The sequence below is a fragment of the Haliotis rufescens genome, unplaced genomic scaffold (genome assembly GCF_023055435.1).
Source record: "Haliotis rufescens isolate VD_foot unplaced genomic scaffold, xgHalRufe1.0.p SCAF_4, whole genome shotgun sequence".
Classification (NCBI taxonomy): domain Eukaryota; kingdom Metazoa; phylum Mollusca; class Gastropoda; order Lepetellida; family Haliotidae; genus Haliotis; species Haliotis rufescens.
The window spans coordinates 33,221,452-33,248,027 of record NW_025964112.1 but is presented as its reverse complement, the minus strand read 5'-3'; the positions used below and the strand labels follow the sequence as shown (position 1 = coordinate 33,248,027).

General features: G+C 38.6%; 1 protein-coding gene across 7 annotated transcripts in view; it reads right to left on the bottom strand.

Annotated features, from left to right (window-relative positions):
* The window catches only part of LOC124152164 (la-related protein 4-like), a 60,557-nt gene that overhangs the window by 7,010 nt on the left and 26,971 nt on the right, over positions 1-26,576 (bottom strand). For 4 of the 7 annotated variants that reach the window (XM_046524973.2, XM_046524975.2, XM_046524974.2 and 1 more), the window contains exons 3-11: positions 10,025-10,142; positions 5,102-5,305; positions 4,649-4,745; positions 4,324-4,460; positions 3,630-3,733; positions 2,911-3,075; positions 1,796-1,999; positions 1,339-1,434; positions 234-325 (exon numbers count right to left, since the gene is read on the bottom strand). In XM_046524973.2, the coding sequence (XP_046380929.1) occupies positions 234-325; positions 1,339-1,434; positions 1,796-1,999; positions 2,911-3,075; positions 3,630-3,733; positions 4,324-4,460; positions 4,649-4,745; positions 5,102-5,305; positions 10,025-10,142 (1,217 nt within the window). Of the gene's footprint in view, positions 1-233; positions 326-1,338; positions 1,435-1,795; positions 2,000-2,910; positions 3,076-3,629; positions 3,734-4,323; positions 4,461-4,648; positions 4,746-5,101; positions 5,306-10,024; positions 10,143-14,015; positions 14,455-26,576 lie in introns of those variants that run through there. The other 3 variants (XM_046524976.2, XM_046524977.2, XM_046524979.2) reach the window with 2 other exon arrangements.

Here is a 26,576-nt window from a genome sequence, read left to right as displayed (position 1 = left end):
TTCAAAGACTTGATTCGAACCATGGACTGGTAGGTCTGATGTCTCTGCTTAAAACCAGAAAATTCTCATTTCTACAATGTCTTGGAAATAGGACTATGGACAAACAAGAGAATAACCCACTCACAACTGGAATTATTATCCGTCCCAACTTACAAACTGAATTCACGTGGGACAATCCATAATTTATCATTGCTTGTGGGTTACTCTCTATAATCCCTGGTGCTAATCTTTACCTGTTGGTTCTTGCATTGCTTTGGAAGATATGTCTGTTTGTGGACGCTGTGGGTTTTATACTCGTGGCCTGGTAACCGTTCATTTGAAACATCTACAATATTCAGAATGGCAATATGAGTACAATGCTTCATGCAGGGGGTAGAAAAGCTCTACTACAATCCTCTTGACAAGAATTTAAGAAAGAATTAGTAATGAGTAGAGACAACCAGTTAACCACAAGGTGAAATCTATACCAGAAATAAGTTATGCCGCAATGAATAGAATACACTGTGAACAGTGACACTGACAGAATACAACATTCAACATCAAAACAGTAGGTTGAATCCTTTCCAAATGTAGGACTCAACCACCGAGCAGCCATATTTATTGATAGCAAATTTGAATACATTCCCAGCAAACAATACAGGTATATTTCGAGCTGTTTTATAAGAGACCATATGTAACAGAACACAACAAACAAATCCCCCACTGGGAACCATAACCTAACAGGTTGATACTGAGCCTAACAACACCACAGAATCAGCCAGGGTTAGCAAACAATCTAGGACACCAACTGAACACAAAACTATCATTAGTAACCAAAGCAAGCAAAATCTGCCTCAGCAGAACTCACACAGCAGTAGGCTGACAAGGGGCTGGGACAGAGTTGATATCATCACTTACATCTACCTACCTCCATATCAACATTTACTTTACTGGGGTGACAAAAGTCTTCAACTAGTCCTTAACTGATGAAATTATCTGAGCAACTTTGGTTTTGGTATGAAAGAGTGAATGGTCTTGTAAAAAAATTCCTTTTTAATAAATGTATTTAATTATGAAGAAGGAAATATCAGAATCACCTGCATATCACACAGGGTTATTTCTTAAAGAGAGTATATTGGAAAGATTTGTCTAAAAGCAATCAGCATCAAAAGGTTGTTTGCAAATTTCACAAATATGGATTTGAATCTTGGTACCAAGACTTAAGGTTTGAATTTGGAAGTTACCATCTAGTGTTAAACACCACTAATGAGCCAGTTGAGCACGTTGTTGCCTTTAGGTCTGTGTGATGCCTGCTACGGCAGTTCCAGGGTTTCCCCTCTCTCCCACTGGAATATTCACCTTGTATTTACTTACCGCTCCGGGATCAAGAAAGGGGGTGGCAGAGGGAGCCCAGGGGGACATTACCGTGGGGCTCAGAGGGTAGAAAGGAAAAGGCTGCAAGAGATCAATGTTTAACACATGAACAATTTCAAACAATCACTTCAGGCACATATCTGCTTATACCTACATTTCTAATTATCTCACAAGGTTTGACATCTTTTCTACAATATTAATTTTCCTACACTTAGATGCATATTCAATTCATATCTCAGAGAATATTGGACATTGTGTCACTCCATGTTGGTGTGGTGTCATTAATCAATGACACGCAATCAACTAAGTCATCGAGCCTGACCAGCTTAGGTTGCTGAGGACCAATTCTAACCCAGAATCCACATGGGTCCATGTGAGTGTGTTTGACAAGACATGGTAGTTTCAACTCATGGTGACCCTTTGAGCTTTATGCTTGTCCTACCTGCTGTCCATTACCAATGTATTGCACGGAGGCAGGCTGCACCATTCTGTAAGGTTGCTGTTGTGCCTGCTGTTGCTGTGGCTGTTGCTGCTGTGGCTGTGGGATGGGGTAAGTTGGCTGCTCTGCAGTTCCTTGGAAAGGCACTTTCATGCCATTCCGCGGCACAAAAGTTGATCGTATCAATGGCTTGGCTTTTATCCTTGCCTAGAAACAAGATGAGGCTATGTGACAGGGCAGTGACACATTAGAAATCAAACATGAAGTTAGAAGATACATTATTCGCACCAGCAGCTGACATCTTAATACATGAAACAGTCATTCTTGATTCAAGCAGTGAGCAAATACATGTTCAAGATATCTCCCATACTACAGCTACATCCTGTAAAGACATGAGACTGGAATAGTCATTTCATGACTGCCTAATTCTTAACACAGTAGTAAGTAATACTCCAGCTACATACTGCCTATAAATTATTGTTTAGTTTGTTTGTTTTGTTTCCAGCTATATGACGACAGTCTTTAAATATTCAAGTCTGGACCAGACAATCCAGTGATTGACATCATGAGCATCGATCCACGCAATTGGGATACGATGACATGTATCAACCAAGTCAGCAAGCCTGACCACCCAATACCATTTGTCGCCTCTTACGGCAAGCATGGGTTGCTGAAGACCTATTCTAACCCACATCTTCACGGGTCCTATAAATCATTGATTTTGTAACAGACACAGTATGGTATTATAAGCAATGTCCCTCACTGCCTGGTACAATGCCTCGTAGACAACCATGTCAGAGTCTGACCACTAGATAATTTCAAATGCCTCTAACATTAAGCATACATGACATGGGAATAATTCTAACCCAGAGGGGTCATGATGAATACTCAGTGTGTAGAAGGCACATGATTAATCTTGGTACACAGTGTTACCACCAATTCCCATTTTAGTAACCTTTTGCAGAACTAGGAAATTATCGTGCTCCAGAATCCTTACCAATTGACTCATCTTTCATATGGCAGGAGTCCAGAAATGGCCATCTTTTACCAACACATTTGTTTCAGATTGGCATAAAGTGACTTTAATACATAGCAGGGATGCATATTCACACACTTACCATGATAGGCCTGTCAAGAAAGGTGCGTACTTCCTCTCGCAGAAACTGGTAGGCACGTTGAGCATCCTCATCAGATTCAAATGTCACATACCAGCTGTTGTTGTGAGCGAATTCACAGCTGACAAAAGGTGGACAGTTCTCTCCCTTAAAGAGCTGCTGTACATCCTGGAAATCAAAATGACTTAACTTAAAAAGTGACATATATCAAAGAGAGGTGCGGTAAAATGGGGTTTAAAGTTTCCAAGATTATTGTATTTATAACTCGACATAAATAAATGTGTGAGTGTGTGTCTCCTTGTACTGATCCAGACTAGTGCCAATTTTATCGAGCTAGCCCACTGAGAAATCATGCCGCAGTTAAACATGAATACCCCACTCAGACACAGTATACTGACTCAAGTGCTGACCAGAGCTGTTTTATCTCCTTAATGCCGAGCGCCAGGCAGGGTAACAACAAGTACCATCTTGTAATGTCTTTTGGTATGATGCAGGCAGGGATTGAGCCCCTGACCTTCCACTCTCCAGGCAAATGCTCTACTAGACCATGGAGGTAGTCCATATCCAAGATAAGTAAACAAGACATAAACCTATGAATCAGCAAGCTTCCCAGTTTGTAAAGCATTCATTATTCACATGTATGTTTCTATTCAGGTTGCAGGAAAGTAATTGAAAAGTGCGCTCTTGCTTCAGCAAATGATGTAATTTATTCTTGAACTTACTTCTACAGGTGTGGTATCCGGAATCTCCCTCAAGATGACCACACATCTACTGTGGTTTGGTCGAACTTTCTCCCCCTTCTCATCTACCTGGACTGAAGGAGACCCTGCAAAGTAATAAAAACAACATGTACATCTCATTGACAATTGTCCAACTGGACAAAGACTTCATCCACTATCAACAGAAAATAATTCAATAATGAATATAATATTTGTCCCCACTATTAAAACTATCAACCTATTACATGTTCATATTCATTTATTTTTAAATGTGTCTGCAGTAGTCATTGCAAGAGCATTGCATCAGTCATACTTCAAGGGAGACAACTCATTTTGCCTCATCAAGTACATAAGAAATACAGTCAAACATGTTGTGTTGAACTTTGATGTGTCAACTTATGCTTGTCTCGAATGAACAAAAGCTTGGTCCCTGTGTATTCCTTATTCATTTATCATTTTAGTTGTGTCGAACCTTGGATGAAGTTTTTTCTTTGGACCCTCCAACTTCAACACAATGGTGTTTGACTACAATTGTACAATCCATGTTACATCCATATCAGAAATGAAAGTAGTTCATAAAATCAATGTAAGATTCAGTCACAAAGTTAGCATAATTAGTTTATTTTCAACTGATGAGATATTCAGAGCTTATTCCCAATACATGTAACAATATTGACAACACAAGGAGAATACTGACTCCGGAGGACGTCTACAATGAGCTGGAGGTTGTTGGTGAGCTTCTGGACCTGGTTGAAGTTTGCCACTGTGGCAATAGCCACATACTGATCCGGGTCCATTTGGGACTGCAGGTATGTGTCGTGGACAAGATTTTCTCTGGAACAAACAAGCAGAGTTTTTGTGTGAAGGGTGGTCACAGTGCAGCACTATCATCTGTCCTAGTGCTGGTGCAGACAAACTAGCAGCAGAAGTAGACACTGGAACTAGAATCCCTAGCAGCAGAGGTAGTCACTGGAACTAGAATCCCAAGCAGGAGAAGTAGTCACTCAAGCCAGAAAACCTACCTGGAGAAGTAGTACTCAAGCTGAGTCTGCAACAGTTGTCGGAGCTGATCTTCTGGGATGGAACCCTCGAGCGGCATGCTGCCATCCTCAGTGGATGCTGCAAGGATTCAACACTTATCAATACACATATCATGCATATCACTTCTCAATCACCTAAACATATTGCGGACAATCACATTGATACTACAGCAAAGAGTATTGCTGCAATCAGTATAAAACTACATAATGAAGGATGTCTTTGCCCAACACTGATACTAAACACTGAAAAGCAAGGGCTGCCTCACTGTATCAATCATACTGACCATGTTCACAATTCAAAAGATTTACCTTGTGTCCACAAAAATGTCAATGCATCAAAATGAATATTGAACTGCAACCCAAGTCAGCATCAGCTGTGCATCCTACTTATCACCTACTTTAGGTGATACCCAAGTACGAAGCAGATCTACATACCAACAGATGCGTTGTCATTGGTGAGAGCATTCTGGTTGTCATTGAAATTTGCAGTGGCTGTGTAGTCTGTGACTGAGACAGGCGAGTCTGCTGTGGGGAAGGTGGGCCCGCTGCCTGTGCTGCTTGTGCTGCCACTGCCGCTGCCCACACCCACCACAGAAGGCTGCTCTAGCTTCACATCCCCATTGGGCTGACCCTGGTAGGCTGCACAAAAGCAATACAATACATGTCTGGAAATGGGGCACAGTCAGAAGTCATGAAGGCAAAGTAATAACAACCTACTTACAACAGCTGAAGCCTATTCACCAATGAATCACAATATATTAGATACATGACATGCCTCATCTTGTATGAATAAATATGCTTTTATAAATTGATTTAATTATCTGGAACAATTGTTGATGATAAGACAGTATGGTGTCATCATACACAGTAATGTATTGAGAATGATCAGATAGATGTCTTAATTTAAAGAACATGAACATTAGACATAGTTTAGAAAATATCACATATGTTCCCATTTAGTTAAAACATTTTCTCCAATGATGTGTCACATCACAAGGTTTGACATAATGCAGAAATGTACATCCACTACACACACGTCCAAAATTGACAGACAAAAACCCATTCACTGCAGCAATTTCTTCACAAGAATTAAAAAGGTTATGTAATTATCAAATCGTACAGTGAAGCACTCTACACCATTTCTTTATTTTACAGGACCAATATATATCCTGTAAGGATCCATGAAATTAATAATTTGGTGTTCTCCGGACCACTAGTTTTGTTGGTTAAAGGTAAACCCTGATAACAAATCAAGTAAATCAGTCACTGACATTACTTAAAACCATAATTAGGCCTATAATATTTCAAATTTGTATACACATTTTTTTATTATTTTTTAGATTTGGTGCATGTTCCCTTGCTGAAGAAGAAAAGATGACTGACTCATCAGCTAACTGTTTTATAGATATGTGTGTCAATTACATATATATTTACCATTGATATTTCTGACCAGGAGGTGAATGGCATCATTTTTAGAATAATTTACAATTACAGACATGACTTGTTATTAATCTCTAAGCTCCACAGCAGATTTACAAGACTCAAGTATTTTGTCTGTACTGTCTGTACTCTACACTGCCATGGTAAAAAGGATTTAAGGGCTATGTTGTAGTATGGTTGACAGCTGACAAGATACTGTTAATCATTGAGGATGGAATCAATGGCAACATCTGCCACACCTACCCACCACATACACCATCTCCCACCAATCAATTAAAGTAATGAAACACCCAATATTGATTTTAACTGTAGTCTCACAACGGTGTCCCTGCATGTAGCATGCCTCCAGAATCAAATTCAAATTCGAAATGATATTTCCTTGCAATTATCACATTAGAGCTTTGATTGAGATGCAACATCCCATCTGGTCATCCTGTTGGAAACCATGGTGTAATGTCATACATTACATTTCACTTACACTCTCAAACAATCATTACTCACTTTAATTTCAACCACACTCGCCAAATGATTATCACTTGAGAGTACAGACATAATATATCTTGTCATAACACAAGAACAAGTGATAATTGTTTTAATGACAACAGCATGGAATACTTGACATGTTTTATTCATATTATTAATCACTGTGACAGGTGCTACCACTGTGCTCTGCATGGAATACCATTCAATTTGCAATTTGTGGTTTGGTTACTTGACACTGGGAGGTATAGGACAAGACATGACAAACAACATCTATTGTCACTGTTCAGTTTTAAAGTTTTGGAAATTAGCTCTATATTTACAACGATGCACTCACAATGTTCCCTGAAACACAATACACCCCTGTGCAGCCTCAATTACACCAAATAAGCATCCTTCAATATTAAAGTTTTAGTGAGAATCTGGAATCTGAAACAAATTCAAAGCTCAAAGACACCAGCATCCACCTTACTATTTGTCACTACCATAGAATAATCAGTTTTTCTGTCAATTTCTCAGATATGATTTGCATAATGCAAATAACTATTTTCATCCTAGTTTCAAACTCAGTTAAGAAGTATAGCACCAAGAACAGGACTACGCAAAGATTAATTACTAATAACTGAACCATTTTCCAGAGAACATGTCTCCACAGAAGCAAGACAACCAGAAGCTATTCTTATAGATCTACATCCCTACTTCAGAGGGAAGAATCACAAAGATAATAAGTATTGATGACATAACTAGAAATACAAAGGGAACTGAAAGAAATCTAATATTTTCCATATGTTCTATTTTGGGCACAGTTTATGAACCTGTGTAGTAAGTTAGTAGCCAGACATGTAGTTGGTATAGGTAATGGCAAACATTTTCTGTACACAGTGACAATAAACGTCAGGGCAACTGGCTCCATCAGTTGCAAAACAAGCCTACAGTCAGCTGCGACATGTCAGCCTCAAGTTTTGCAATATCAACTAAACAAACACCAGCAGACTCTGGCAGATTGACCTTATCATGAAAGCCTCCTATACATACACACTGTCACCTCCATGAACGTAGTCATTAATTCCCTTTTATCAATTATTGCAAGAAGAAAAATTGTGTCATGTACTTTTTGAATATAACTTGTAACACCTGTTTGGGTAATGAAATAATTGTCTCTTTTCTCAAATCATTTCCTGTGGACTATTAAATTGAAATATTTTAAAATAGTTGTACGGTTTGAGGACTTTTACCCTGAAATTTTTTTTTTATAAAAACAAACCATCCCGATACCAAGAGTGTCTTAAGGATAAATGAATAATACAACATGTTTTTTTAATATATAATTGACGTTATCTACGTTAAGAACTAGGTGTTTGCACATGCATAAACAAAAGCAGCCCAATGTCCGACATTTGCTGAATGCCCCTAAAACTTTCCCACCAGAAACATGTACCATGAACCATTTTGATTTGACCTGAGTGACAGATGACCCAGGGTTTTGTACCTTCCCTTTGAAAAGTGAGGGTCCAGAAGACCTCCTATAATTAGTTTTAATGGCCCTTGCAGGTAATATGATGGTCCTGTAAAGTAGTGAAATGGTATAGTGTAACATACATTTAGATCCTTTCTTTAGAGCCTGGAATGAATCAATGATGTGAACAGTGGTTATAATTGATGGATGAAATAACAGACACCCATAATTGCTCTTTATACGCTGTAGGTACAATGAATATTCAATATTGCGCATCCCTTGGGATGCAGCATATATTTTTTTTCTTGTGCAGTGCATCCGTTCTCAATGTTTGTGCATACTGGACACACACTTGCATGGCACGTAGGATCCTGTGACCTCACCAATATATATATATCTGCATTCATTTTTTATCTCTACTGATTTCGAACGAAAAACAGTAAAATCCCAATGATTAGAACAAAATATGACAGTGTTGTAAGGAGAAGCATATAAGCCAAAGTTCAGATTCCTCTGTCTGGCATATTCAGAGACGTGAACAGGGACAAAACAGTACACATTGAGCATAAATGGCTTAGCAGTGGCTATAAATAGGTGCTCAATATAACTGCAATGGCAACCATATTGAAACTCCAATTCAAAACTCTTGAACAAATTAGGGTTTCATAATTTTAGAAAAAATCATGTGAAGTTTAAACTTCATTGATTCAGTGGTTTCTAATGCAATGCATCTTGAGTGAATTAAAGGGCACGGTAATATGAAGGTCAACATTTAAAATACTGCAAAGAAAACCTACAAGAATATGTTTTGAGACCTAACTACACATGTACAAAATTTCATACTTAATTAAAAACTACGGAGTAATGGCCATAAGAGAGCATTTTCAATATGGATGTGTGGCCAAATTGAAAATCTTATTATAAACTCTGGAACAAATTGGGGTGTCACTGATCAAGTGGTTTCTAAGGAGAACATGTTTAGGACATTTGACTGACAATTTTTTGGTATTTTCAAACATGGCCATTGGCAGCCACATTTCATTTCTATCAAAACAACTTGAAAAACTCAGTATTTCACACAGTGACCATCTCGCCCACAAGGTTTCAAGTCTCTGCCCTTTGAACTTTTTTTAATGACACCATACATGAGGCAAATTTGTTTCCATAATTGAGGTGTAAAGGTGAACAAAATTTGTATAAACGGTTACAGTAAAATAAATTTTCATAACTGCCCACCTCACATTGTCACTGCTTCCTTTACATGATGAAGTACATCATTGAGTCCTTCAAAGTATTTAAGATTGTGGATGCAAATCTAACATTTTATTTATTGTGGCCTCACATACAAAAGGCATACAATAGGTTTGCTGTTGGGAGGAGTGAGGTTGATTGAGTATGGTTGATTATCCATAATCAGATAGATCATCGATGGCAAAAAATATAAACGATTATCAATATGAAATCATTGTTATCGATAATAACTTACATAAACTATTGTAATTTATAACAATAAATCTATTGTAATAATAGGTCTATTGTAATAAAGTGAGTGAGTGAGTGAGTGAGTGAGTGAGTGAGGTTTTACGCCGCTTTTAGCAATATTCAAGCAATATCACAGCCGGGGTGACACCAGAAATGGGCTTCACACATTGTACCCATGTCTGAAATCGAACCAAGGTCTTCGGCGTGTATTGTAATAAAGACTTAATTTACTTAATGAAGCAGACTTGTCATTGTCAATAATGTCAAATGCTAAAGATGGAAAGTAACAATTTTTGTTGTATCTTGTCCACAAACTAATCCATGCAGAAATGTGCCACAACTCACCAGTGTGTCAAATATCATGATTCTTTTCAGATTTTTTTGGGCATATTTGCTCAAAGTTATTTCACTGATATTTCTTGACAACTGATCAATATTTAGTTAACAATTATCAATCTCCCTGATCTGTATCAATAGCCAGGCTTAGAGTGAGGACCTACCTGTGTCTGATCCCGGACTATCCCATTGCGTCGTGGAGTCTGGCGAAGCAGGTGACTTGCTGCTCAGGAAGACATTGGCATTGGGGTTGAGGCCGGGACCTGGACTCTTGGGTGTGACCTGCAACACAGACAGTGACAGCGTACTAAATAGGAACTGATCAGCTCAATTTCCTTTGCACTAAGCTTTGAACATTTCAAAGTTATCTCCTCAAAAATACCTTTTCTGCTGAACATTTCAAACTGTTTCATATATAATTTGAGGCAATACAAACATGATTTTTTTTCATGAATAATCATTGCACAGATTTTTAAAATCTATTTCCATGTGACCTTTGCCTTCTGACTTTGATCACGAATGAGTACATTCTGAAGAGGCCATTAATAATCTATTTCTTCTTCTGCAAATTTATGATTTTCATTAGCAATGTTCTCATCGAGACAAATTAAGTATACTTTAACATGTTTTAGCACAAAGTGGTTACAATTATGTCTTTTTATGTTTTCAAACTGCAAACAAATTGAACAAGCACTTGACTATTAGCTGACACACTACAACTAAAACCTTGTTTAGCGCACTAGCGTCAGGAGTCGGGATTTTCAAATCGTTAGACAAAGTTGAGGGGTTGGCCATGTTGATTTTCGACCTTGAAACTAGCTGAAGCTCTCACCAAGTGCAAACACCATTTTGTCCGACGGGTGGGTGGGCGTCAAGAGTAGAGCCCATGGAGATGCTTGCTAAATGGGTTATGTCGGTCAGTCAGTCAATATAAATGGGGTTCACTGGTACACTGTCTTCATTCCGATAACCAGTTCATGGACACGGGTGCATCACTAAGTAGATTCCAGACTGGCGCTGAAGCCGGCCTGGACAAAGACTGGTTTTCAGCAACAGAAGCAGAGTGAAAGTGTGTCCTCCAAAGATCAGGAACACTTCACTGGGGAGCCCCGATTCCATTATCAAGCAAAGATCAGACAAGGGCAGAAAGTTATCATGAGGTTCAGATGGGATCATTGTCATCAAATCAAGGATTGACACATCCTTACTTTGGAGCAAGAACTTTTAAAAACAAAAAGTCTTTTCCTTTCTACAAGCTTCCAATTCCTATTACCAAATCTAAATGCTTATCAATTTTTGTCATAACGGGTTCAGCCTCCAATTCTGGTGCATGTTGTCTATGCTAACAGTGACGTGACAGCACAATCAGATCACACCCAGGTTTTCCCTTGATGTAGTAAACTTATGTGTGTTACAGTCTTACACATTATGACTTTCATGAAATAACCTTCTGCATCACACCGGACAACTTACATAAAAGGTAATGCTTCACCGACGATATTTCCGCAAAGAGCTGACACAAGTACAAGAATGTAATTTGAACGTAGAACGTAATGTTACAAATCACACAACCCCTATTCATTGACAGAAACTCATTAAACCAATTGTCTTTACACAGCATATCAAACGGAGAATGAACGAGGACTCTGTTGAAATTATCAATGTTTGCATAGAAGTCGTCATCCTGACTCTTGACTTTATCACAAGGGAAAAGCCATGAAATGACTCCATCCTTGTCATTTCCACCTGCCCTCAAACCACATGAGCGTTCTTAGCAATGACGACTCCGTCCAGTCTATGAAGAGGGACAAATTAGTTGGACAGAAGTTAACTCAGGCCACATCAATCTTCATCATAACGTTGTTCTAGCTTTCTAAGGATTAACAATAAATCCAGATGAAAATAGCATTAAACATACTATTATCGTTAGAGGCTGCTTTCTCCCTGAGTGAGTAGCTATAGACTGGCTGAACATCCCTGACACTAGCCTCATGGCACGACAATTGTCTCTACGCCCACTGCAAAGCAGTGGCCTACATACCCAAAACACTAGCTGCTTCAACTGTTTACTCAAAAACATGGAAGTCATTCCAGGTGCAGCTAAATGTTGTGAGTTCATAACTCGGCCTGAACACAGCCATGTACATATATTTAAGAAATGTAAGTCATCAAGAGACATACTTGCATTCTAGCCCAACCCCAAGAAGGTAAAGTAGTACCAGTGCTTCCCCCTCAGTTTTCTTCATGGTGTCACAGACAAATATCAGAAGAAAGTTCTTTTATATAAAATATTTCCCTGTTTTTTCCTAAACCATTTATCAAGATTATATTCCAAAATCAGGTGACACAATTTTATACTAACAGTTTTCGTCCACTAGTCCTTATAATGATAACATATAGCAAACCCCTTAAAAAGGTCAAAGTTCTACTGGTCCTTATGATACCTTAACTATAGGGCAGTTTGGCAAGGACTTTAGGACTAGTGCCAATTTCTAACGCTGTAAAAATCAATACATTTAATCATATACACAACTTGTAAATTGTTATCATGGATATTTCTAGATGTCATTTGATAAGAAAGATGACAAAAGCTAGAATGTCAATCTACTCAGTGTAATTAACTTGTTGTGTAGGCTGATGGAACTTATGCGCTTCTCCTGACCTACACTTTCATAGCGCCAGACAGATGACTGACAGACAGACAGTCAGTCAGGCTGACAACAGGTCTGGGACTTCCATGACAGATATCACTTCCTGGCAAGTCTTAACTCTGCTAATTCCACTTGATGAGTTTTCAGGGCTTATTTGTCCCTGTGTGTTTGTACAAATGAAAATAAACAGAAGGACCTAAATGGTAAAGCAAGAAGGCCACTTTGCCTAACCTAGATACAGGCCCCAGAGGAGGCAGGAGGTTAGCTCTAAGCCAGCCTGTTCACACCTACCCATGTGCTCACACATCCACAATTCTAAAGTCAATTTCCCACCTGGACGATTGTCAGGAGAGGAAGGAAGATGAGAAAGGACCAGCACATGTCCAGCCTTTCAAATATGTAGTCACTGAGTCAAAGAAGGTTGTGGGAGCAATCAGTCACTACTTTGTCTTGTAATATATCCCCATACAAGATAAAACAAAAATGCCACATAGCCTAACATGCTCAATAAAACATGATCGCAAATTTGCCTTCAAGACAGACTTTAACTGAAGCGTGAAAGACATCCCACATATATGCATTGGGTCAAAATCATTTTTTTCAATGTCATTGATAGTTTCCGTTTGGATTGTTCAAATTTATTTGAGACAATTTATGAGACGTTAAACAGATTCCAACAAGTTTTTAGAACTTTGTCAAATTCACAAAAAACATTTAACATTATAAGCATGGAAAAGGTCAAATATTATAAGGGATATTTTTCTCCTTCATTTTTTTTCAGAATTGACACATGTCAACAACGCTAATATCTGATATCAATTCCAGGACTATATCTTCTCATCGAAGTCATTGACAGCCATTCCGTTGATTTATTTCTAATGGCACAAGTGCTTCATGGCCAATGAAAATGCCATGCCAGACACAAACATTCTTATTACTGTTTGCATACAAAGCCTGCTGAGCCCAGCTTTCACTACAGGGGTACTTCAAACCAAAAGGGACTGCTGTATTATTAAGCCTAGGCCCCCGTGAAACAATGGCTTTAGCAGATCAACTTTGTGATCATGTGACGTTTGACTTGTCACGAACGAACAAAAAAACAAAAACAATAAAAATTGATCAATATGGAGAAAGGTATTTGCAATATTGGACTTTATTTTTGTTAAAAAATTCTAAAATGACATGTCGCAAGGCTGGACTGTTTATCAGAATTTCTCCAAAATATGGAATGGTAACATGAGATGATCCAAGCTGGTGGAGGAGGAACTAGCTAACAGCATGCATTAAAACCTCTCATATCAACATAATTGTCAGGCCAGAAATTATGTCCAGAGAATGTTTAGAAAAAAAGAGTTGACACATCACAAAGAATTCAAAACAATATACACATAATACAGGTTGAAATAGTCCTTGGAATGCTAATTTTACAAATGTATGTGACAGTATGGAAAGTAAGAGGCATGTTTGGACAATAGCAAAGGTCAAAGGTAAACTTGTGACATACCCTCTTGGTCGACTGGCCTCTCTTGACACAGAGCACACAGGAATTTGCCGAATAGTAATACACATCTCCGGGAAGCATGTATAGACCCTGTTGGCACCAAACTACACTGGAATGTGGCTACAACTCTACTGGTGCGACACCACCGGGCTAACATATGGTTCACTTCACATCACAATACAAGACCCACTGAGTGGAGCAAGTCTCTCCAATCCCCTTCCCAAGCATGCTTAGCTGCTTCCCTGATTCGGATTTACTTGCAGGCGTCCGTGGGGCCAGGTGTGTCCGTGTGCCTGTCCTTCGTGTGCCTGATCCAGTGGACACTGAGTTAGGTCACAGCAATAGCATACAGAGGAGGCACGGCAGTCTCCTTACACTGTGTCAGCCATGCTCACAATGCTCCCGAGTTGGCTGGCTGGCTAGCTGCCTGGCTCTGCCTCCTGGCTATGACCAACAAGCGAGGACTTCCTTCACTATGACAAACGAAGAGAGAGAGGGAGGGAGGGAGGGAGGAGGTGGTCGCTGCTTCACTATGAAGCAGCAGTGTTTCTGTGTCCCTACCTAATACACTGTGGCTACATCATTAGCATCCATGGTTCATCTACCCACACACTGAGCCACTGTGCCTGTCTTACTGGCTGTTCTTGGCCAGCTGCTGCTTCTAGATAATAGATGAAGATGTCATGTGGTGGTGGCGGCGTGGCTCCGACCAGTGACACTGTATTACACAATGTGACACAAGATGAGGACAGTCACTTGCCCACAGCCTGTTGTTAACCTGCTAGGCTAACCTACATCTCGCCTGCCTGCCTCTGTCTTCACCTGTCCAATCTGTCATCCATGGTTCATTTCAAAACACATGTCTGTCAGATGCTGATTCCAATCTCAACACAAATCAAAACAATAGAGAAATCTATACCAAACACACACACAGACACGATCCAAAGTGTATCATCAAGTGAGGCAGCTTCATTCATAGATTGTTGTCAGCTGACTACTGACGTAATAGCAATCCCGGTACACAAGAAACCAGCACTCCATGCTTGCCTGTGTCATGGGAATCATGTACACTGCCCTATATAAAGATAAGGCCACTGTCCACAATAATAACAAGCCTGAGATTATAATAGCCACTGGCTAGTCCAGAGAAGGCAGTCTCACTGACCACTAGACAAACAGCAGCCCACACCAAGGAGACAATGAGCTGGTTGCTATGGAAATCCTCAGTGTCAGGAAGGTGGGTGGCAGAAATTAACACCAAATGAATCCGTGGCAGAAATAGCCATCATTGCCAGCACCGGGCAGGCAATGGCCAAGTCTGACGTAGCAACGGCCGCCAACAGCGACCAAATTGTGTTACCGCGACAGTGGTTCAATTGAGACATAATCCATGGATGTTCATCTCATCAGTACTTTGACATTATAAATCTGGCCTTTGTATCATTTGCAGCAAGAATCAATATGGTCTATTATTAGCATGGAGAAATACACCCTTACAATTAACTGCAATATTACAATCACAACTATAGTCATGTTTCTCGTTTAAAAGAAAATTAGCAGAATTCAAAAGCTGACATTGGGTGAGCAAAGAAACTTGATCTCAGTACTGTGAATCAGAGAGCAAACCCTTTTCCGTTACGTGTGGGATGAGGAAGCAATTTAGAATACCTGTAAAAATCAATATTTACTGGAGTTTTAAAAATATCTGTCCTACTAAAGTTGACGAGAACTTATTGAACCTCTCAGTGACCTGGCTATTTGGGGGAAGCTCATCATTATATTGGCATAATGTGATTTGTGCAACACAGTTCTCCATTTGCTTTACATTGAAGCATGACAACCTGTCAGGCAGCAATTAGGTCAAGAGTAAAAAATCCTTTCAATACTATTGAATGAATGATTTTTCCTGTTATTACATAGCTCTAGAGCAAAATCTTGTGTCCTTGTCATATTAAAATCTAGCTGGAATAAATAAGTGAACAAAGTCTGCAAAGAATTATGTAATGATTTCCATTCTTCCTGCTCAACTATGAAACAAAATTGAGAAATATTCAGATGACAGATGACAAATAGGTATATTATCCATGATGTTTGTTGATTAACGCCGCACTCGGCAATATTCCAGCTGTATGATGCTCGTCTGTAAATAATCAAGTCTGGACCAGACAATCCAGTGATTGATATGAGAATCGATCCACACATATGGGATACTATGACACCAAATCAGCTTGCCTGACCACCCGATCCCATTAGTCACCTCTTATGACAAGCATAATCCCCTCTTATCACAAGCACAGTCACCAGTTTCGACAAGCATGGGTTGCTGAAGACCTATTCTAAACTGGATGCTTACAGGTTATTTTATCCAAGAAAGGAACATTGGCATCAATGACAGAAGATAGTTTTGGTGAAGTGTTTTGATGAAGTAACATTAAATTAAAATAAACACATCTCATCAAACAGTACCATATCAGGTATTTTTTGTAAAAAGAATCCTTCACTAGATTCAGTCAATCTATTGTCAGAACATGAAGATGGCTGGAGTGCCATAAGGGAGGCAACTCTGACATGTCTTGCATTAACATAAAGCAGGGTATTATCATTAGACTAGCATCTGCTTGAACCGCCTACGTAGCACTCCGCATTACTGAGATCAATACCCTCAGTCGTGGGGAGGGGGAGGAGGATTAGTTAGAGGATGGGGAGTGAAGGATGGTGGAGGAAAAATGAAGGGAGGGGCTGCAGAGGAAGACAGCAGTTTGTCATTGGAAGGGAACCTTCGGCTGTGCTGATCAGTAAAAGGTTGCACTACAAATTTATGAGCTGTCCTGACAGACTATATTTAGGTAATCACAGGGATATCTATCACATATTCTCATCTCAGTTCCTCATCAATCGTGGAGAGGCAGTTATTTCTTTGTGTAATATGCAGGTAAAATGTAAAGAACAGGTATCTCATGAAGACTTTTACTCAGCTCAGTGTTGGTCACTACAAACTGAAGAATGGATATTCCAATTTAATCACAGACAAAATAGACTTTTTTATCAAAGGCAATCAAAATCATTTTGCATGTTGCCATCATTCTTCTGAAACATTAGAGACCAAGGTTTTAGGTGACATTAAAAACATTACTGAAGAAAGGATTGACATCCCAAATTGTATCCAATGAGAGAATAAATCCTGGATCTAACAAGAAAACAGCATTATGCCCTGCCCCACCATGGGGCACATTAAAATTTTGTTTGTTCATATAGTAGCAAACGAACTATAAAAATGAATCCCATTAATCCTTAAGAAGAGATAGGTACTTGAGCTACTTTATGTCATCAGAAAAAATGATTAAATGTGAAATTAATACACACAAAAATTCTCTTCTCAGTAAAAAAATAACTCAGTCTAGATAAGCTAACTTCAGTAGTTTCGGAGAAAACTTTGTGGCAGGGGATAAAAATATATGCATGTACATTAGAGGTGGGACAATACAACGATGCATCATGATTTATTACTTCCTGAAATAAGTATTGATCACAGTCACACACTAAGTAAAAAGTATATATTCTTAAATAAAATGTTTACTTTAATAACTGTTACAATAAACAAACACTAATTAGAAGCGTAAATGTAAAATAATTTCATCCACTGTGCCATAATTGACACTGGCACAATCTCGACTGTGAATCAAATATTATCTACACAGTTGGAACTGAGTTACGTCCCTTCTTGTGCTTCTGCTAAGCCTATGCACCACAAATAAGAGCACATGACAAGCAAGTATCGCGATACATATCAAATCGTGACCATCATGTCATGACATGTATCAGATCCACAGTTTGTGTACCTTCCCACAAATATACATAAACATTAATGGCAAGAAAACGTGTGCTGATATATGAAGTTTCCTTTGTCCTGATCTCTGTACAGCAATGAAACAAGGCTTCTGAGCAGGCAGATCAGCATTATTTCAGACAGCAACAATCACACAAAATCTTTAACAAATCCAAATTTTCTTCAGCAGCAATCTAAATGTGGATTGTTTCTCGACAACTTTAAGTGCTTTAGAAACGTGGACAAGCTAAGATCAACTCTGTCCAGGATGACCCGAGTTTGTCAGGTCGAGTGCTGGTGAGATGAAATGGGGTTCAACGTCACGTTCAAGATTATTTCACTTATATACCGACGTGTATGCACGTGTGTGTGTGGCCACTTGTACTAGTCTGGACTAATGCTGATTTTAGTCACCCACTCAGACAGTTTACTGACTCCGAGCCGACCAGTCCTTGTTTTAACCCCATAATTCCGAGAACCATACAGGGTAACAACAAGTACCATCTTTTAACGTCTTTTGGTATGACGCGGCCAGGGATTGAACACCTTACTATCTGCTCTCCTGGCAGATGCTTTACTAGTAGACCACAGAAGCAGTCTTCAAGTGCAAGTACATGGGATAATATAGCATCAATATTAGCCATTCAACAAACAAACAAACAAATTGTACAACTAGAATGTATAAACGTGTGAATGAATATGAGCGAGAAGATAGGGGCGCATCAACTGGGTTATCACATCTCTCTCACATGTCAAGGATACTATGTAGCCACACCTGTGTTCCAGCTCATGTGATCTTGTGTCCCTGACACAATCACACATTGTAGATAGGGTTGTCATTGACTGGAAAGTTTAGCAACAGTAAATCAATTAATAACAAACTTAACAATTTCTGGTTTAATCAATGTAATGCTTGATATGAACTTGGATGATCCATTAAATGTAAAAAATTGCATTTTTTCTTTTCTATCTTAACCATGGTAATTTTCCATGTCAGTGAATTATAGATGTAGTATTGATATTCATAAATTTGTATCGATACAGTATTGACCATGTTGACATCGAGATATGCAATGACATCCCTCATTGTAGATCATACTAAATATTTGTGTTGGAAGAGAGGCAAAAACGGCAAAAGAAGAATCATTGTGTAAAATTTCAAAACACTTACACAAATCACATTTGTTTTGTAATTATTATACAACTTCCTTATAAGCACCAATTAACATGGTTCATTGCATACTGGGATTTGCACCTGTATGGGCTGAATGCTATAGCCCAATCTTGCAAGTTTTACATGGGTGTTTGTTGAGTGGAATTACAAGTATTTCAAGGGACAATTATGAGTTTGTTTGTATCAATTATGAGTTTGTTTGTATAACGCATATCATCATACGCAGATGAAGAAAGTGTTCAATACTTTGCAGAGTTTGAAATAACTTGATAGCATCATGTCCCCAAACCCACTGTTACTTTTCCTACATGCCCTAAATAGTAAATACCCCTGCATCACATTACTGAGGTCTGCCGAAATGTGGCAACTGCAGCAATCCCTGGTCAAAGGGAGCTAACTCTGTCCACATTTACACCAGGTTCCTTCCAATCTGGGGTTTTGCCATGGAATAGAGGCACTATTGAATTCAGGAATTTAAGGAATGAGGATGTATGAAAACAAATCTGCACAGATTTCTTTTCCAGGTGCCTGTGCCTGTGCCTGTGCCTGTGAAATATGCAAATCTACTGAAAGTCCTTATTTTCGTTAAGTCAGGGGTGTTGTCATAATGCAACTGAAAGGCAATGCATAGTGTTAAAATCTGTTTCACTCTCAACCACATTTCAAACTATAGTCCAAAGCTATATTAACTATTCAATGGATGACAACAAAGAAGTTATCAATAAAACAGTGTTATGTATTCATGTTCTACCAACTTGTAAATGCATATCAAAGACTTCAAATATTAATATAGTCTGTCTCTAAAAAACCATGAAAAAAAACCATGCATTTCCATACAGCAGCTCTGCACAAGTCTTAACCACTGATTCTCCATAATACAGAAAAGGCTCCTATACTGTCAAGGCAAGACTGGCACAATTGCTGGTCAAACAAATAAGTATCCACCTAAAAACTCATAAGCAACTCATACCTAATTTACATTTGCAGGAAAAAAATACCAAATTATATCTAAATGTGGTTGGTTAATTGGTTTGTTGTTTAACAACGCGCTCGGCAATATTCCAGCTATATGACGACGGTCAAGTCTGGACCAGACAATCCAGTGATTGACATCATGATCAATGATCCACGCATTTGGGATCGATGACATGCATCAACCAAGTCAGCCAGTCTGACCTTCCGTTATGGTTGCCTCTTACGACAAATACCTAAATGTGCCTCTACAACATTAAGACAAGAAATTAAACCAGTCAAGCATTTTGGTCATGCTGACAAATATGGCATTTGAAATTATCAAGACAAAAAGTGAGAGAGGGCTGACTAATACCCCAACTGCAATTCCAACATATAACTAAGTTCAAAACATGAGAAAAGCAATATTTCTCAGAAAATCTGAATATCGAAATCAAACTTTACACTGCAACTATCCTATTGGAAAGAATCCCTGAAGTAGTATTTAAGATATAGGTAGGTCTCACAAATGTTGAAGTAAATAAATTTTCAGGAAATACACCTTTTGTACTGCACCCCTTCTATTAGCCTGAAAATTTGAAAAGAATACATGTAGCAGTTTTCAAGTTATTGGTTGCACATTTCAGAACGCGGCCATGGGGATTTTTGCACACAAAATTAAAAAAATATATCGGTATATATCACCACGCCAAAAGGGCACAACATGATATCCAAAACCTAAAATGTTTTTTCGATCTTACCTTTGACTAATGACTTCAATTCAGCACAAAGTTTCAATGTCAAATTTGGAAGTAAACCTGACTTAACAATTGGAATTCATCAATCATTTATCATCAATCATAATATCAAAAGTTTTCAGTTAGCATTAGTAACGATAGGTTTAGTGATAAGTTCCAAATGAACTGACCATTGCAGTGTAACATGATTTGATTTGCTGGTATAATCATTTCCGGGAATGAGAATTATCTCCCTTACATCAAGAGGCCCAATCAGCTGTAATTTTTCTTTTTAAGATCTCGTATCCCTGTCACTCGCTTGTCATGGCATCAGTTAAATGAAAGCAGGCTAAGGGTCCAATTTTACTAAATTTTCTTTTTAAAACTGTGTTAAACTGATGATAAGAATATGGCCGTAACATAATGAAGAGGCCAATTGCTATTTGTTGATTTTGAAGAAAGTGCAACTGATGTACTGTCTTGAGCTTAAAAAGTTTTGTTTGTTTTTTAAACATATCTGGGTAATTCTTCAAACTGACTCGAAGAATGAACAGTGAATAAATAAAATGTGAAAATGTCACATCATGTGAATACATAAAGTCACACTGACAAGTTGAATTCCTCATGGACAGTAGACAGTATTTGGGTGTCCCCTGGTTTCAGCAAATGTCTCTAATTCTTATAAAGGTAGGGGTCACTGTTTCAGTAAAATATATATAAAAATGCTGTATTTTTTCAGAAAATCCAAACACTGAAATTTAACTTCACACTGCACCTCTCCTATTCATAATTGGTATGAAAAGTGTTCAATTTTGAAAAGAATGCAGTAATTCAGTAATTTTCAAGTAAAAGGTCACACACAACAATGTCCTTGGAGTGAGTGAGTTGGGTAAACACCAATTTTAACAGTATTCCAGTTACATCACGACATGTCAGTTTAATGTGGGAGGAAAGCCCCAAGTGATGCAGTTCTCAGACGTTTACCACTTCGTTGAAACCCACAGGCACTGGTATGGTGCTGACAAACCTAGAAACATAATCAGGTCGAACCGAGTTTCGAACCCACAATCATAGGTTAATGGCATGCCCAAGGGATGCAACACTGCACAGCTAATTGCGGCGCCTTAGACGACTGGGACGACTGGGCCACCTGGGCCCCCAGTGCCCCCAAATGTCCTTGGAAGGACAGATTGAATTCCTTTGGTATAACTATGAACTCTTGCCCTTTATGGTCGGGGTACAAAGAGAAGAAAAAAGACCCCAAACAAATATGGCAGTTGTTGGCAAAGACAGCAAATCATTGATTCATGATTAAAGTTTCAACATTTCCAGTCTGTAAATCAATCATGGACCAGCAATGTCAGTGGTTGACAGCATGAGCAACATTTCAGCAGTTTTAGATACTCAAAAGCATAGAAAAAAAACCCTCAAATTTCCAAACTGAAATACTATCACTGTCACCAATGTGTGAGGTTAACATAGCAAGACAAATACTGTCTTACTGTAATATTTTCTTCCCTCAACTGTAAAGTTTGTGAAAATTAAATCAATAACGAATAAAATGACAAAAACAATACTTTGTATTTAATACAGAGAAAATGAATCCAAGAAAACTTTATGAGTGAGTGAGTATGGTTATGCCGCTTTCAGCATTATTCCAGCAATATCACGATGGGGGGGGGGGGGAGAGAGACGACACCAATAATAGGCTTCACATATTGTACCCAGGTCGGGAATCGAACCCGTGTCTTCGGCATGACGAGCAAATGCTTTCACCACTAGGCTACCCAACCGCCCTGAAAACATTTCAATCAAGCCAAAACTTGTCTAACAGAATTATTTCAATACACCTAAAAACACCATCTATAAAACAAACAACTTAAAATACAGGAAACAAAAAAGGCATGATTAAAGACTTTTAAAAAATTCTGCCTGATCTGAGCATAAAGCTAGCAGTTAACCTGCATCAAGAAAAAGATGTCAATAAACAGGTTAAATTCACCAAACCAGAGAAGCTCACACAGCATTGTTACATGCTAATTAATTAACCTGGGCTTCCAAGCTTGAACAGTCTGGACGTTTTTGCCCTGCAGCTGTGCAAATCTTCATCAGTGGTAACTTACCTCCCTTTGAGAAAACATTGTTACTTGAGCACCAATGTTTCTTTCAGGAAGATCATTAACACATCAAAATAGGGTGCTTTGATATTTTCAACATGGAGGTGAGAGCAAAGAAGTTCCCACAGACAATATGTCTGATAATTGGCACAAATAGCACTTGAACAAGTGGCTATCTGTAAAGATCAAAAGATCAACAAGTATTTGTCACAGAGTGACGAAATATCCCCCGCCTGTACACCATAGTACCAAATATGAAGACAATCCAGCGATTAGTTCTTGAGATATCGCGGCAACACCGTTTTCTAACTCCAAAAGCAGATTTGCCTGCTGTGACCTTGACAATGGGGTCAAGGTCACCAAAACCGACTGGTGTCTGCGGTGTCTGTATATACACCATAGTTCCAAATATGAAGACAATCCAGTGTTTAGTTCTTGAGATATCGCGGCAACACCGTTTTCCAACTCCAAAAGCAGATTTGCCTGCTGTGACCTTGAAAATGGGATCAAGGTCACCATAACCGACTGGTGTCTGCGGAGTCTGTATATACACCATAGTTCCAAATATGAAGACAATCCAGTGTTTAGTTCTTGAGATATCACGGCAACACCGTTTTCCAACTCTAAAAGCAGATTTGTCTGCTGTGACCTTGAAAATGGGATAAAGGTCACCAAAACCGACTGGTGTCTGCGGAGTCTGTATATACACCATAGTTCCAAATATGAAGACAATCCAGTGTTTAGTCCTTGAGATATTGCGGCAACACCGTTTTCCAACTCCAAAAGCAGATATGCCTGCTGTGACCTTGAAAATGGGGTCAAGGTCACCAAAACCGACTGGTGTCTGCGGAGTCTGTATATACACCATAGTTCCAAATATGAAGACAATCCAGTGTTTAGTTCTTGAGATATCGCGGCAACAAACAGGTGGGACGTACACAGGCGTACGGACGGACGGTCGTGAATACTATATCCCCCGCTTCGCGCTTTCGCGCGGCGGGGGATAACAATGTAAACCACAAATGAACAGTTTATTGCCTTTTAAAAAAAATAAGACTTCAATATGTCACATGACTTTTCTTAATCATCAATGACCTGAGAGAAGTTTAACCAACAAAGATAACAACAAATTAAGTTAAATACACTCGGAAGTTGTTGTGATATTTCAGACGGAATTATATCCAATTTGTGATGGGAGTGGAGGTCACAATATGATTGGTCGAATTTCTTCACACGTGTATGTTTTGCCAAATTGTTTAACTTTCAATGAGAAATAATGGACCAAACTGAAAACAAAATTACCCTGGACAGTGATATTCTCCCAAACTCAATTTGATTCAAATCTGATTGGGAACCCTTATTAATTTTATTTTTCACTACATTCAACTATTGTGGCGGCTGTAATATATTTGATGACAATTACTATTCACAACCGTTTGTACACACCGAAAAGAAAACACCAGTTTCAATGAACACAGGTATTCAAATAGAGATTTATCACAATATTTTGATACCTGAGAATCTATATTTTCATAACACCTATCTTACAGTCACTTTGGATTCAAAATTCTTGTATTGGTGTGCCAATGGCACAAAACAAAAATCACGCTGACATGGATTAAAGACAAAATTCAGGAGGCTTCACAGAAGTAAATTAGACACAAGAAACGCACAGTATCATGTATTATGCACAAAATAAGCCAGTGATTCAAAAATTGAATAGGGTATTATCAATCTCATTAAAAAAATCAAGAAAAAAAATCAATGGACCAGAAGTATTATTCTTGTTGGCATGCTTTGATTCCAAAATGGACACCTGAACATCTTTCAAGTGTCTCAAGGCTCTCTTTGAACATTTCTATCCATCAGCTTAAAATGCAATACTCACGATATTGAAAACAATACTTTCTCTATCTCCCTATTTGTAGACCCATTCTTCCAAGGCACAAAATATCCTTGGATATATGAGCCAATAAAGGTGGTGGATGAGTGAGTGATTATTTATCTTACGCCTCATTTATCAATAGACAAGCTTTTTCAAGAAGTAACTAATTTGTGACAGAGTAAGTTTAGATTAACGCAACTATGAAACGTTTTTGTTTACAACACTGCATGCTAGTGTTAGACATTTACCATGAGAATGGGTCTGGTGCTGACAAACTTACCATCATGACTATATTGTCTGTGGGATGGAAGCAAACCCATACAATAGGTTTCAAGCACACCCAAAGGACACAGTGTGAATATAAGATAATGGGCCATCCATGACCTCTAGGTAATAAGAGAAAGGGCCATGCAAAGAATAGTTGACAACATGGACAACAATCGCCCTAACTGTGCCAGTCAGACTTTCATGCTATATTTCTAGAGTCAAGTAAATAGGGTATTGCACTTCAGTGTGTGCGTGTAACAGCAGCTGCACATGGACAGCTTGGAGAGTGTAAGAGGACCTGAAACAGGAACAAGTGACTCATGGTGTATGCATCAATCTGCACAACACAGGTAGAATGACAACTGGTGATACACCAGGTCAACTGACAGGTGGTCCCATTGAAGCATTCGACCTGTGAAGATCTGGGGTAGAATAGGTCTTCAGCAACCCATACTTGCCATAAAAGGCTACTACGCTTGTCATAAGGTGACTCACGGGATCTGGTGGTCAGACTCGCTGACTTGGTTGATAGATGTCAATGTATCCCAATCGCCTGGCTCTGTGCTCATGTCTATCACTGGATTGTCTGGTCCAGACTCGATTATTTTTCAGACCACTGTCATATACCGTATTTTCTTGAGTATAGTGCGCACTCATGTATAATACGCAACCCCCTCTAGTCGATTCAGTATTTTTGAAAAAAAGAAATTTGCTTATCAAGCGCAGGAAAAAATTACACCGTACCCCTTTAGCGAAGTCCGGTAAACGAACGGTGATGAACGGGTGGTCAGTACAAATTCGAAATTTGAGGTAAAAAAATCACCAGACATGTTGATTTACCATTTAAATTGTATTTTTTGTTCTGCTAGGTATTGTTTTACATCCAGGGATTAAGATTACCTTGTGTATTTTCTCGTAAACTAAGCCAGAAACAGCAATCAGCTGTACACACGTTTTCTTGGAATCTACCAGTGATTCCGTCAAGACACACCCAATGATATAACTTTACAGGATTTTAATGCAAGGATCGGCAAAAATTGTATCTGAAACTATTTTTTTATCAGGAATAATATATTCCAATATCTTGTTATTTTAGTTACAGCTTTTACTAAACATATTAAAAAAATAATAATGACCCTAAGCGAAGCAGCTGATCACTATTGCCGGTGATTATTTTTCACATGGAACCAGTCTGACCAGTCACCGTCAAGTCGTGAGAACTACGTGTTAATAGAATTGTCAAACAATAACAAATATCACTTTTAACGAGTCAAAGTATGGCATTTATGATATATGTATCCATTCTCTGTCAACTAAAGTTCGTTTCAAGGCGTCAATAGCGGTAATCTCACAGTGGTTGCTGTTAATAAAGGTGAGTTGTGAGTGGTAAGTGGTGAGTGGTGCGATCTTCCGATCGCTTCACACACAATTTCGCCGAACATAATTAAAACAATATTAAAAGGAATTTTAAATAAAATTAATAAAATTAATCAAATAAGTTACAAACATAAGTCAAAACATCAAAACTCAGTATTTCGTGTATAATGCGTACCCCCTTCTACACAGCTGTGTTTTTTGGAGAGAAAAAGTGTGCACTATACTCGTGA